A 12900-nucleotide genomic window follows, 5' to 3' on the forward strand; every position below is an offset into this window, starting at 1 on the left:
AGGTGTACCGAATTCTTCACCTTTCAAAGAGCCAGCATCAGGCTGCGGAGCCGTCTGCTGGACGTTTCCTTCCTCTCGTCCCTGCCTCTCTGCTCTGGCTTGGGGCTGGCCCGAGGGCCCGGGCCTGCTCCTCGGCTTGCCCCCCCCCAGCTGGCTTCCCCCTGGAGCCCTCCTCCACGTCGGGCTCCGTGGTGGTTACTGGAGATAACCTCTCGAACGTTCCTGCCCAGGCTGGCTTCGAACCGCACTCCTCAGCGCTCACCCGAGCAGCTGGGGTTGGTTACAGGCGCCTCTGAAAAAATAAAAGCCCCAAACAGGACGGTGCAAGCCCCGCGACGCCCGCAAGCCCCGCGTGCTCCCCTCAGAGACCCCGCGCTCGCGCAGCGCGCCCACCGCGCCGCCACACCGCACGCGGGTCTCGGAGAATCCCGCGAGGACGAATCCCGCCGGCACCGCCCCCTTGACTGCCATTGGCTGGCTTCAGTTACGCAAGGGCGTCCGTGCGGCGGAACCTAAAGTCAGGGGCGAAGTTTCCAACCGGAAGTTTCCACCCGCTGCTCCCGGAAGTGTCCTCGCTGCCGGGGTAACGGGACTCCGCGGCTGTGGGCGCGGCGCCGTGATGGACCGAGAGGACGCGGTGAGGAGGCGGGGGAGGGGGAGAAAGCGGCGGGGCCTTGTCCCCGACCGCGGGGTGAGGGGAGGGAGGTCGAGGCACAGCGGGAGGAAGAGGCCAGCCGGCTCGAGGGCATCTCTGCGAAAGGAGGGCGAGACGCGGGGTGGGCCTGGCGGGCCGCGTGTTCGCGGGGACCTGGGAGGGAGGTGGCTCTGGGAGGGGAGGCCCTGGCGGGGAGGCCCCATCAGGGAGGCTCTGGGCAGGGACACTGGCCAGACGGCTGGAGTGAACGTGGCTAGGGGCGTGTTTAAGGAGAAGGGTGAAGTTCTGGGTTGGTGGGGAGGCCACCCACACAGCTCGGTGTGTATCCAGAGCTACCTGCAGTTCCCTTCCATGCTAAGGTGGAGGGGGGGGGGGCTGGAACCCCAGTGCCTGCGAGCGACACCTGTCTTGGCCATGTCTGCTGTACAGGGATGTTCAGTTCGGGTTTGGGGACCAGCTCCTTCCTCCAAATGTGTTTTTGTATAACAAGTGTTACGGTAGTTGTCAGTCAATACTGGATCACTGAACAATAGACCCAAGTTGTCAGAGTCGTCACGAATTTTTGAGTTGCTACATAAAGTGCTTCACTTTAGTGCTGTTACACGAATATTCAATAGTTAGAGCAATCATAATAAACATCAATAAGTTTGGAATCAAAGTATTTGTGCAGGGCTGGGAAGGTGGCTCAGTGGTAGGGCGCTTGCCTTGCATGCTTAAGGCCCTGGGTTCGATTCCTCAGCACCACATAAGCAAAAAGAAAAAAGCCGGAAGTGGCACTGTGTCTCAAGTGGTAGAGCGCCAGCCTTGAGCTGAAGAGCTGAGGGACAGAGTGTCCAGGCCCAGAGTTCAGGCCCACGACTGGACCCCCCCCCCAAAAAAAAAAGATATATTAAAAAAAAAAGTATTTGTGCACAGACACAGCATGATGGTAGAAGGCCTTATAATAGGTAATAAATGTTAGTTCAGCTCCTCGCTGGTTGTTCAGACTTGTAATCCTAGGTACTCAGGAAGCTGAGATCTGAGGATTGAGGTTGAAGCCAGCCCAGGCAAGAAAAAAGTTGATGAGACTCTTTATCTCCAATTAACCATCAAAAACCCAGAAGTGAAGGTTTGACTCAACTATTAGAGCAGCAGCCTTGAGCAAAAAAGAGAAAGGACAGCACCCAGACTTTGTTCAGCCCCAGTACAAGTACAAAAAAATGTTAATTGGATGATGAGGGATTGATATCTAGATGCTAAATGGATAAAAATTTGCAACAATCCATACATGTATGCTCTGAGTGGTCACCATGACTTTTGCTCCCTATTGAGTCTCATCACCCAGTCTAGTACACATGTAGTTAATACCCTTTGTACTGCTTAGTGAATGAATCAGAATTTGAAACAACTCCAAAAAAAGTCTAAGTTCCTTTGCACTCTTTTTTTAGTGTCCTAGAGGAAGTTCCAAATGGTATTTCTAATTTTGTCATCTTTCAGGTTCTATTTGGAAGTTCAATTTGTTCAATTTTCTATGATTTTTTTTCATGTATTAGGATACAATTGCTAGGAACCCTTTAAGAAGTAAGAGCCAAAGGGTGTAGATACATGTGTTGAAGGTGGTTTGATAGTAACACCTCTGTATTCTCTTATAGAAAGAGTTTAAAGAACGCTGTTCCCAGTGTGCTGCTGTCTCCTGGGGTCTCACTGATGAAGGCAAATATTACTGCACTTCTTGCCACAATGTTACAGAGGTAAGTCACAGATACCATTTATGAATTCGCTTTTGTTTTTGAAATTGCAGTTTTAACATGACATATACCTAGTTTGTCCCATATTGATGTGTTTTAATCACTTGCACCATTTCCAAATTCGGAGAATATAAGTCATTTTCAAGTGTTCACTCTTGATTTAAGGCATTTGTAAACAGATCAGGAAAGATATTTTGGGAGTATGTGTGAGCCACATTTATAAATTTTTGATACTGTATGATATAAGGAGAAATAATTAGCATTGTAGTTAGAAAGTGATGCATTCATTATATTGGTATTTAAGAGTTTTAAATGTGTTGCACTAGCTTAGTGATTCAGAAGATGAAATGTGAAAAAAATGTTAGGAGTATTGGAAATGTCCTTCATTATTATTTTGTCTTTGTGTAGTACCTTATAAGTGTTTTTGTTAGTTTGGTGGTACTAGAAGTTAAACTCTGGGGCCTTGCACATGCTAGGCAGGTGCTCTACCACTTGAGCCATGCTTCCAGGTCTTTTTGCTTTAGTTGTTTTTCCAGTAGAGTCTTATGTTTATGTTTTGGCCAGTCTAGAGCATAGTCTTTTATTTATACTTCCCATGTAGCTGGAATAACAGGTACATGCTGTCAAGCCCATATTTTTTTGTGTGTGGTTGTGTGCTGGGTCTGGGTGCTGTCCCTTAGTTTTTCACTTAAAGCTGGTGCTCTACCTCTTGAGCCACATACACACTTCGGGCTTCTGGGTGGTGAGTTGAAGATAAAAATCTCACAGACTCTTCGGCCCAGGCTAACTTCAAACTACAATCTTCAGATCTCAGCTTCACATGTAGCCAGGATTACAGGTCTGAGCCACTAGCACCCAGCCAACTTTTTAAAAATTGATTCAGATGAGATCTTTTGAACTTTTGCCTAGGCTAGTCTTAAACTAGAAGCCTCCTAAATCTATGCCTCCTGAATAGCTAGATTTATAGTTGTGTACCACCAAACCCAGCAACAAAATGATTTCTTATCTCATTTCCTCCTTATGAGATATGGTATTATAAATATATATTCATAGATAGAGCAAGTGGGGCTCACAAATTGGGTTTGCCAAAGTCACACAGTGTTGAGGCAAGACTTGAACCTGAGTTTTCCAACTCCAGGCTTCATTTTACCTCATCACACCTGTTTCTTAAAATAGATACTGTCTGATGTGACCTTGGTAGATGGGCTACCTTCACCTGGGAGTTTACATCCTGTTCTGGTGGCCATAGCTTCAGGCCAGTATAACCAAAATAATCAAGGGTGTGGACAGTTTGCTGCTAGACAGGCTAATCATGTCAGAATGCTTCTCCGTAGAGAAGGATTTGCTGAAAATCTACTGAGCCAGGTAGAACAAATTCACCTTCACCATAAAGTTAAGGAAGTCAGGTTGGGACAAGTAAATGTGACTGAGCTTTAGCATGTTGTGAAAGGGGCTAACTTCCCTTCCTACTTTAAGAAATTAAAACCTGGGAGAGAGGGGATGGCAGGGGAAAAACAGAGGAGGAGGCAACAATGCTGGATAAGAAATATACTCATTACCTTGCTCATGTAACTGTAACCCCTCTGTACTGTATTTTCACAATAAAAAACTTAATTAAAAAAAAAAAAGAAATTAAAGCCTGGCGACTCCTTTTTGGGGGCCTTTTACAAATCCAGAGTTTTGCTTCTTTCCTTAAAATAAACTTATTCTGCTTATTTATTTAGCCTGTCATAGGGCTTGAACTCAGGGCCTGGGCACTGTCTCTGAGCTTCTTTGGCTCAAGGCTAGTGCTCTACCACTTGAGCCACAGTGCCACTTCAGGCTTTTTTCTGTTTGTGTGGTGTTGAGGGATCAAACTCAGGGCTTCATGCATGCTAGGCAAACACTTTACCACTGAGCTACATTCCCAACCCTTTGTTTACTCTAAGAAGAAAGAAAGAAAGAAAAAACCTGGTCAAAGTCTATGAAACAAGTGAAACAAATTTCCCTTGAGAAAAGTAGGTTATTTAGCTTACAACTCTGTCCCATGACGGTTTTCCGCAGCATAGTAATCTTTCTGCAGAGTGTAGAGAATGTTCATGGTCTCCTTACTAAGATAGGATATTAACAAGATACATACTTACCAAAGAAATTGTTCGGGTGATGGTAAGCATTTTCTTCATTATGGCAATGATTTTATGGATATACACACATGTAGCTCAAAATATATACGTGTGGGTATATATATGTGTGTGTGTGTGTGTGTGTACATACACAAATGCTCAGATTGTGCACTTGATATGTACTCACTGTGGTCCTCTCCTTTAATTAGTGTTAATGCACATTGAGTAGTATTACTTACTGTTACCTTTGTACTGCAAAAATGCACATGGGGGTCTGGGAAGGTGGCTCAGTGGTAGAGCGCTTGCCTTGCATGCATGAGGCCCTGGGTTCGATTCCTCAGCACCACATAAGCAAAAACAAAAAAAAATGCACATGGGAAGGAAGATTGTGTCTTAAGGAGCTATTTGAAAGATCCTAATACCATTACCTAGCTCTGCATATCAAAGACTGTCAGCCTACAAGGAGTAAGTTGTCAAGAATGTATAGCTCTTGAAGGTAGGAAACATATGTGTGTGTATATGTATGTGCATATGTAGAACATATGTGTGTGTGCACATAAGTATAGAGAGAACCCAGTGCTTCAAGTTAGGGGAGCACTCTACCACTGAACATTCTCAGCCCCAACCCATCTTTTATGGAGAAGATAATCCTAGCTCGGAGCCTCCCTTCCATACAGTGGGCAAATCTGTTGCACAAATTCAGTGGTTACTTTATGGCCATGCAGGCATGCTCATAACATAGAATGTGATGTGAATGGTGCTCCTTGGAGTGAGGAAGTGTTGAAATCCTCAGGTGGGGAGGGGCCAGTGAGACAGTGGTTACAACTATGAAACATGGAGGTTGTGGTACAGCTTGCCGTAACTATTGCTCTGTTGCTGTCATCGTCCTCCAGTTTACTCTATTTGTCTTGCAGGTCCAGGCCTTCTGTCTAGTCTGAGCAAAGGCATTCTGAGTTGGTAAAAGAACAAATTTATCTCTGGGTTTTTTGTTTGTGCCAGTCCTAGGGCTGGAGCTCAGGGACTAGACACTTTCCCTAAGCTTTTGTGCTCAAGGTTAGCACTCTACTATTTGAGCCACAACTCCACTTTGATTTTTGGTGGTTAATTGGAGATAAAGTCTCATGGACCTTCCTGTCTGGGGTGGCAAACTGTGATCCTCAGCTCTCAGCTTTCTGAGTCACTAGGACTACAGCTGTGAGCCACCAGTACCCAGCTTATCCCAGTGTGTTTTACACAGGAAAAAAAGAATGAGGCCTTAAATTATGTTTTAGACCAGTAGATCTTTTTTCAAGAATTTTGTGGGTATTTAATAAAAGTGTATGCTAGAATATATGAGTTTCATAATGTTTATTTTATTTACTCATTAATTTTGTGCTGGTCCTGGGTCTTGAAGTCAGAGCCTGGGGCGCTGTCCCTGAGCTTTTTCACTCAAGGCTAGTGCTCTACCACTTTGTACTACTACCCCACTTCCATTTTTCTGGTGGTTAATTGGAGATGAGAGTCTTATGGACTTTCCTGTCCAAGCTGCTTTGAACCCTGATCCTCAGATTTCAACCTCCTGAGTAGCTAGGATTATAGGCGAGAGCCACTGGCACCTAGGCTTGTTCCTGAGCTTTTCCCCTCTAGACTAGTGTTCTACCATTTGAGCCACAACTCCATTTTTGGCTTTTGGTGGTTCATTGAAGATCAGAGTCTCATGTACTTTCCTACTTGGGTTGACTTTGAACTCAATCCTTCAGATATCCTAAGTTGTTAGGATTACAGATATGAACCACTGGCGCCCAGCTTAATAGATTCTTTTTTTTTTTTGGTGGGGGTGGGGGTCCGGTTGTGGGGCCTGAACTCTGGGCGTGGGCGCTGCCCCTCAGCTCTTCAGCTCAAGGCTAGCGCTCTACCACTTGAGCCACAGTGCCACTTCCAGCTTTTTTCTTTTTGCTTATGTGATGCTGAGGAATCGAACCCAGGGCCTCATGCATTCAAGGCAAGCACTCTACCACTGAGCCACCTTCCCAGCCCCCCAATAGATTCTTTTAATGATTATAAGAGCAATGCACAGGCTTATTGGAGAAAATTTGGAATTTGTGAAGATGAAAACCCCTACCACCATTGATCTCAATACACAGTTTAGTAACAGCTTCCTATTCTAAGCTGTCTGTCTCTGTCCCTCTCTCCTTTCCCTTCTCCCTCTCTCTTCCCCTCTCCTTCTCTCCCTCTTTCTGTGTACAGGAGGGGAAAGGGAGATTTGTATTAATTTTTCCTGTTATTGTAAATGTGCAGATATTTTCATTGACTATGTAAATATTCCACATATAATCGTTCCAGTAATTTAATTACTTTTAGCTCCAGTTTGGGATTCCTATTTTAGAAGTGAATAAATTTTTAATGAAAAAGCAACTTAAGGATTAACCAGAATGTTACAATTTATATAATTTTCCTTATGTTATGATAAGTAGTCTAATTACTTACAATTTGATTCCTTGGTACTTCCCAGAAACATACTGGAAAACCTGTGCTTAGGGGGATGTAAAACTTTCTTCTACTAAACCGCCTGTTTTTGTTTCCCATAGAGATCTAAGGAAGTTACAGACACAGGGGCTATTCCAAATGCCAGGATAAAAGCCATCAGCAGGGGGCAGAAAAACAAAAAAAAGCTTGGTAAGACCCTAGTATGTGCTTACTGTTCTTTACTTTAAATGAATGCTGAATCTTTGACATAGAGTGGAATTTTAAGTAGATTCCAGAGCAAATTCCAGATCTGAAAGCATATAATACAGTATAGAATTATGGTAAAGTCGGAAGCAGTGTGTGTGTACAAAAACCCTGCTTCTGTCAGTGAGTTGCATTTCCAGTAGAGCAACTATTATGCAAAAGACAATAATAGCAAAGGGGCATTTCTTCTTTTTCTCTGGTGGCATAGATTCTTCTATTATTGCCTCTGAATATGACTTTCTGTGTTTTTGAAGCAAAATGCTTATTTTCCAAATTGATTTGCCAATGGAATTATCAGGCTGGGTGACTTAAACATGATATTCAACTTTCAGAAACTTGCATTTTTCATACTGAATTTTGAACAAATAGGGAAGCTTGTTTTCCCTTACAACAGCCTTAGCGTGAGTATGCATAGAAAGATCACTTGTTGCATTAGTCCTATGTCTCTGTGATGAGCCATTCCTGGATAGCGTCTGAGGCCCAGGGTTTCTATCCTTGGGCTGCCTGCCTAGGACCAGCTTCTCAAGTGTGGAACCAGGGTAATGTTAATAGTAGATTCTTCTACTATTAACAAAACTTTTTAGGAGGTTTTTTGCTTTGCTTTTTTTGGTTTTGTTTTGTCTTTTTGTCTGGTGACATTCGGGGAAGGAAGAGAGTGTAGTCCTCTGCCATGTGCAGGAAGAAGGGACCTGGGAGTCAGCACCACTGCACAAGCTGTGTATTAAAGTCCTCGCTGATCCGCTTCTCAGAGTTACAGTATTTGACGATAAGGAATAAAACAGATTTTAACATTTGTCTAACTGGCCTTTACAGTAAACAGTACTTGTGTTCTGTTTGGTGACAGGTTTTTTATAATCTCTTAGGGTTGTTCTGAGGGTTCACAAAAATAGCCTGCTTAAAATGCCCAGCACACAGTTGGCACCTAGGCAGACTCGGCAGGCCTTTCCTGGATTTTAGTTTTTCCCTGTAACTTAGGACCAGTTCCATAAAAACAGAATGGCGTTGAACCCGTTATTTTGTTTTTGTTTTTATTTTCTGTTCTTACTCCTCTGTCCTGTACCATCAGATCTTGGCTCTTGATATTTGCTTATTCACTCAACAAATATTCCAAAGTGGAAGAAAACCTTTGGACGCAATGACAGTACTTTCATATACAATTCTTCTAGGTATTGTTTAGTAAAGTACATTTTTAAGCCAGTCATGAAGACTCACACCTGTAATCCCAGTTACTCAAGTGGTAGAGATCAGAAGGATCTCAATTTGAGAGTGGCCTAGGTAAAAGGTTGAGAGTCCTCAACAAACAAGCCTAGTTTAGCATGCTTATAGTCCTACCTGTGCATGAGGCGTACATAGGAGTATCATTGTTCCAAGCCTGTCTGAAAAATAACCCAAAACAAAAAGGATTGGAGGCATGCCTCAAGTGGTAGAGTACCTGCTTAGCAAACCTAAGGCACTGAATTCAAACTCGAGTACCACCACCACCAAAAAAGAAAAACCCAATAACCTCCTCTCCCACTTTCTCTCCCCCCTTCCTTCCTTCCTTCCTTCCTCTCTCTTTCTCTCTCTCTTTCTTTCTCTCTTTCTTTCTCTCTCTCTTCCCTCCCTTCCTCCCTCCTTCCTTTCTTTCCTCCCTCCCTCCCTCCCTTCCTTCCTTCCTTCCTTCCTTCCTTCCTTCCTTCCTTCCTTCCTTCCTTCCTTCCTTCCTTCGCTTGCTTGCTTGCTCGCTCCCTCGCTCGCCGGCTCGCTCGCACGCACTCAGGGCCCAGGAGCTGACCCTGAGCTTTTTTGCTCAAGGCTAGCAATCTACCACTTGAGCCACAGCTCTTAACCATTTTTGTGTGTGTGGTGGTAAGTTGGAGATGAGAGTCTCTCAGACTTGCCTGACAAGCATGGCTTTGAACGTGATCCTCAGATGGTAGCCTCCTGAGTAGCTACAGTCACAGGTGTGAGCACCAGTTCTCGCTCATATTTTGTAACTTAGATTTTATTTGTTTTGTTTTTAAACACAAGACTTTTTCTGCTTTTTGAAGTTAATATTTTTTAAAACTTTAGATAATTGGAAACAAAATCTCATAAATTATAAAATGCTTAGTTTTAATATGCCTGTACAAATTTACCAGATTGGAAAAGAGAAGGTAAGAATAGAATAGAAACACTTTTCAAAGAAGGGTACAAAAGAATTTCAAGCTGGGTAATAGATTGTAAGTGTACATGAACATAACAGTAAATCAGGGTACAAGTGTAAAATATGTTGTTTGTCATTTAGAGAAAGGCTGTGATTGGTATGTGTGTGAAGGTTTTCAGTACATACTTTATCACCAAGCAGAAGCCCTGAAGACCCTTGGAGTAGGCCCGGAGTTAAAGGTAAGTCTGTCTGTCCAGATGCTAGCTTTACATTTCATTGCTTGAAGAGGAGGGTTCAGAGTAGACTAAGGAGGGACCAGTCCTAATACCAGTGGCTTGCCCTGACCAGAAAGGAGTCATGTGTAAATTGTTTCCTTTTCTGACCCTTAATTTACTAAATGTATAAAAGGAGATTCTGTCAGGTGATCTTAATATGTTCCTTCTTTAAAATCTAAGATTAAGAGGGATCTTTTGAAGCCTGGAGTTTAACCCCCTGCACTGGGGAAAGAAAGGACCCAGTGTTTCCCATATACGTGATAGTGATGATGATCTTCTAAGGGAAAAGCAGACGTGTCTGCATTCAGGCAAAGGCAGTAGTGAAGGACAGGAGATTCTCTGGTCCAGATGTGCCTGTATGTGTTACTACACTCTCAACCACCACTTCTTTCTTTAGAATGAAGTTTTACATAATTTCTGGAAGCGCTACCTTGAGAAGAGCAAGCAGGCATATTGTAAAAACCCAATATATACCAGTGGAAGGCAAGCGAAGGTAGGTCATGAGTCAACCGGGAGTGAGACGGAGAAGTGATGTTGGGCTTGTGTTTCATTTGTGTCTGTGATTGTAATGCTTGTCAGGACTAACCTGACAAGAGACTTCTTGTCAGAAGAGACTTCTGGTATAGACCAGAAGAAGCTTTCCTGATCGAGACATTGGAATGCAGTGTACACTGTGTGAAACATGAAGAATTTTTTTTTTGTCGGTCGTGGGGCTTGAACTCTGGGCCTGAGCGCTGTCCCTCAGTTCTTCAGCTCAAGGCTAGTGTTCTTCCACTTGAGCTACAGTGCCACTTCCAGTTTTCTGGTGGTTTATTGGAGATAAGAGCTTCTTGGACTTTCCTGCCCGGGCTGGCTTTGAACCGCAATCCTTAGCTCTCAGCCTCCTGAGTAACTAGGATTACAGGCGTGAGCTATCGGCGCCTGGCTAACATGAAGAAATTTTTTTTTTAAATTGTGAAAATACTGTACAGAGGAGTTACAATTACATGGGCAAGGTAATAAGTACATTTCTTTTTTTTTTTTTTTGGGTCCAGTCATGGGCCTGAACTCTGGGCCTGGGCACTGTCCCTCAGCTCTTCAGCTCAAGGCTAGTGCTCTACCACTTGAGCCACAGCGCCACTTTCGGCTTTTTTCTTTTTGCTTATGTGGTGCTGGGGAATCGAACCCAGGGCCTCATGCATGCAAGGCAAGCGCTTTACCACTGAGCTACCTTCCCAGTCCCACATAAGTACATTTCTTATCAAGTATTGTTGCCTCCTCCTCCTTTGTTTCCTCTTCCTATCCCTTCCCATCTCCCCCCCTCCCCCCAAAATTTTAAATTAACTTTACAGATGGGAACTAAAGGGATTTCTCCTCCCTCCCTTCCTCAACCTTGCCCTTTCTCAGCTGCTGAGACTTGAACCCAGGGCCTTGTGAGTGTTAAGCAAGCACTCTACCACTACCCTGCACCCCCAGCCTAGAAACGGAAAAAATTTACGTCACGGTGCTAGTAGAAGTGTTTTTGTCTGTGTTACTCCTTTGCATGATATCTACTTTACCTGGCATTTTAAGATAGAGCTCAATTATTTCTTTTCAGAATCCTTGATGTGAAGGAAAACAAATCTGGGTGCCCCCCACCCCATTGCCACCAGAGCAGTCAGTCAGTCATGGGCTTGAACTCTGGGCCTGAGCACTGTCCCTCAGCTCTTCAGCTCAAGGCTAGTGCTCTACCACTTGAGCCACAGCGCCATTTCCCAGAGACTTTTATTTGGGATTAAGGGACAGTTCCACTGCTGAGACGGGCAGGCTAGCTCATGCTAACATGTCTGGTATGTGGTTAAGAAGAGATTCTGACTCTGTTTGTTAGGATCTTGGGAAGGAAAGTGGTTTAGTTTTCCTCTTGGGTTGCGTCCCCATAGGCTGTACATGGTAAGTTCAGTTTTGGACCCAGGTTACAGAGGTGAGCAAAAGAGGCCCCTCAGAGCCACTCAGGTAGCCTCAGTGCTGCTGGTCCTAAGAATGAGAAGTTCAGGGCAATCAAGCCATGAAAGATAGAGAGATTGCAGGGCTGGCTAACCTAAGCTGGGAAATGTCCTTTTTTTTGGGGGGGGGGGGGGTCCAGTCGTGGGGCCTGAACTCTGGGCCTGGTCACTGTCCCTCAGCTCTTTAGCTCAAGGCTAGCGCTCTACCACTTGAGCCACAGCGCCACTTCTGGCTTTTTTCTTTTCGCTTATGTGGTGCTGAGGAATCGAACCCAGGGCCTCATGCATGCAAGGCAAGTGCTCTACCACTGAGCCACCTTCCCAGCCCAGGAAATGTCCTTTTTAAGATATGAAGCCATTAGTTTAAAGAAGCTTAAGGAAAGTTACTTCAATTTACTGGAAAATTACAATATGTAATGATAATAGTATGACACTATCCTCTTGGTATTTTCTTGACATGTATTTGTCAAGAAATACTTGTATGTGATTTTTAGGTGACACTTTATAAAAGGAAAATATTTTCCAGGCTAATAATAACTTGATCTTAAAATCTTGTAGCTTATGTATTTAAGGTTTTTTGTTTTTTTTTTTTTGGTCTGGGGCTTGAACTCTGGGCCTGGGCATGATCCCTGAGCTCTTCAGCTCAAGCTAAGCACTCTACTACTTAAGCCACAGTGCCACTTCTAGTTTTCTGGTTGTTAATTGGACATAAGAGTTTCACGGACTTTCCTGCACAGGCTGGCTTTGAACCGTGATCCTCAGATCTCAGCCTTCTGAGTAGCTAGGATTCAGGCATGAGCCACTAGCGCCCAGCTTGTATTTACATTTTTTATGCACTGTAACTGAAAAAGAAACATATAGAACAGAAAAATCAGAACCTGGGATTCTGTGTGACAGTTTTGTTGGTATATGAATGAACATATAGGTAAAACCAAAATAAGAAAAAAATTTCATAATCATTTGCATATATTTTCCTCAACAGAAAACAGTATCACACTAAAAATCTTGATAAGAAGTAAAAAAGTAGAAGTTTTATATAAACTTATATAAATTTTGTTGCAAGAGTACAAGTATAGACTGAGCCAGTGGCTCAAGAGGTGAGATCTGAGAATTGTGGTTCAGAGCTGGCCCAGGCAGAAAAGTCCTGTGAGACTCCTATCTCCAATTAACTAGCAAGAAGCTAGAAGTGGAGCCATGACTCAAGTGATAGAGTGCTAGCCTTGAGTAAAAAAGCTAAGGGACAGTAGTGCCCAGGCCGAGTTCAAGCTCCAGGATCAGCACTCTTGAAAGAAAGGGAAACAGTTACTTTTAAATTAGAAGTTTAAGCGTTGGGAATATAGTTGAAA

At 43.8% G+C, this 12900-nt stretch overlaps 1 protein-coding gene across 1 annotated transcript in view; it reads left to right on the top strand.

Annotated features, from left to right (window-relative positions):
• The first annotated feature begins 553 nt into the window (after positions 1 to 553).
• Positions 554 to 12900, top strand: part of Taf1b (TATA-box binding protein associated factor, RNA polymerase I subunit B) — a 61934-nt gene continuing 49587 nt past the window's right edge. The window contains exons 1-5 of the mRNA XM_042680757.1: positions 554 to 637; positions 2287 to 2385; positions 7052 to 7139; positions 9460 to 9557; positions 9991 to 10086. Coding sequence (XP_042536691.1) covers positions 620 to 637; positions 2287 to 2385; positions 7052 to 7139; positions 9460 to 9557; positions 9991 to 10086 — 399 coding nt within the window. The 5' untranslated portion in view covers positions 554 to 619. The remainder of the gene's footprint in view (positions 638 to 2286; positions 2386 to 7051; positions 7140 to 9459; positions 9558 to 9990; positions 10087 to 12900) is intronic.

This window comes from Dipodomys spectabilis, unplaced genomic scaffold (assembly GCF_019054845.1).
Source record: "Dipodomys spectabilis isolate Male_0828 unplaced genomic scaffold, ASM1905484v1 ptg000066l, whole genome shotgun sequence".
Lineage (NCBI taxonomy): Eukaryota > Metazoa > Chordata > Mammalia > Rodentia > Heteromyidae > Dipodomys > Dipodomys spectabilis.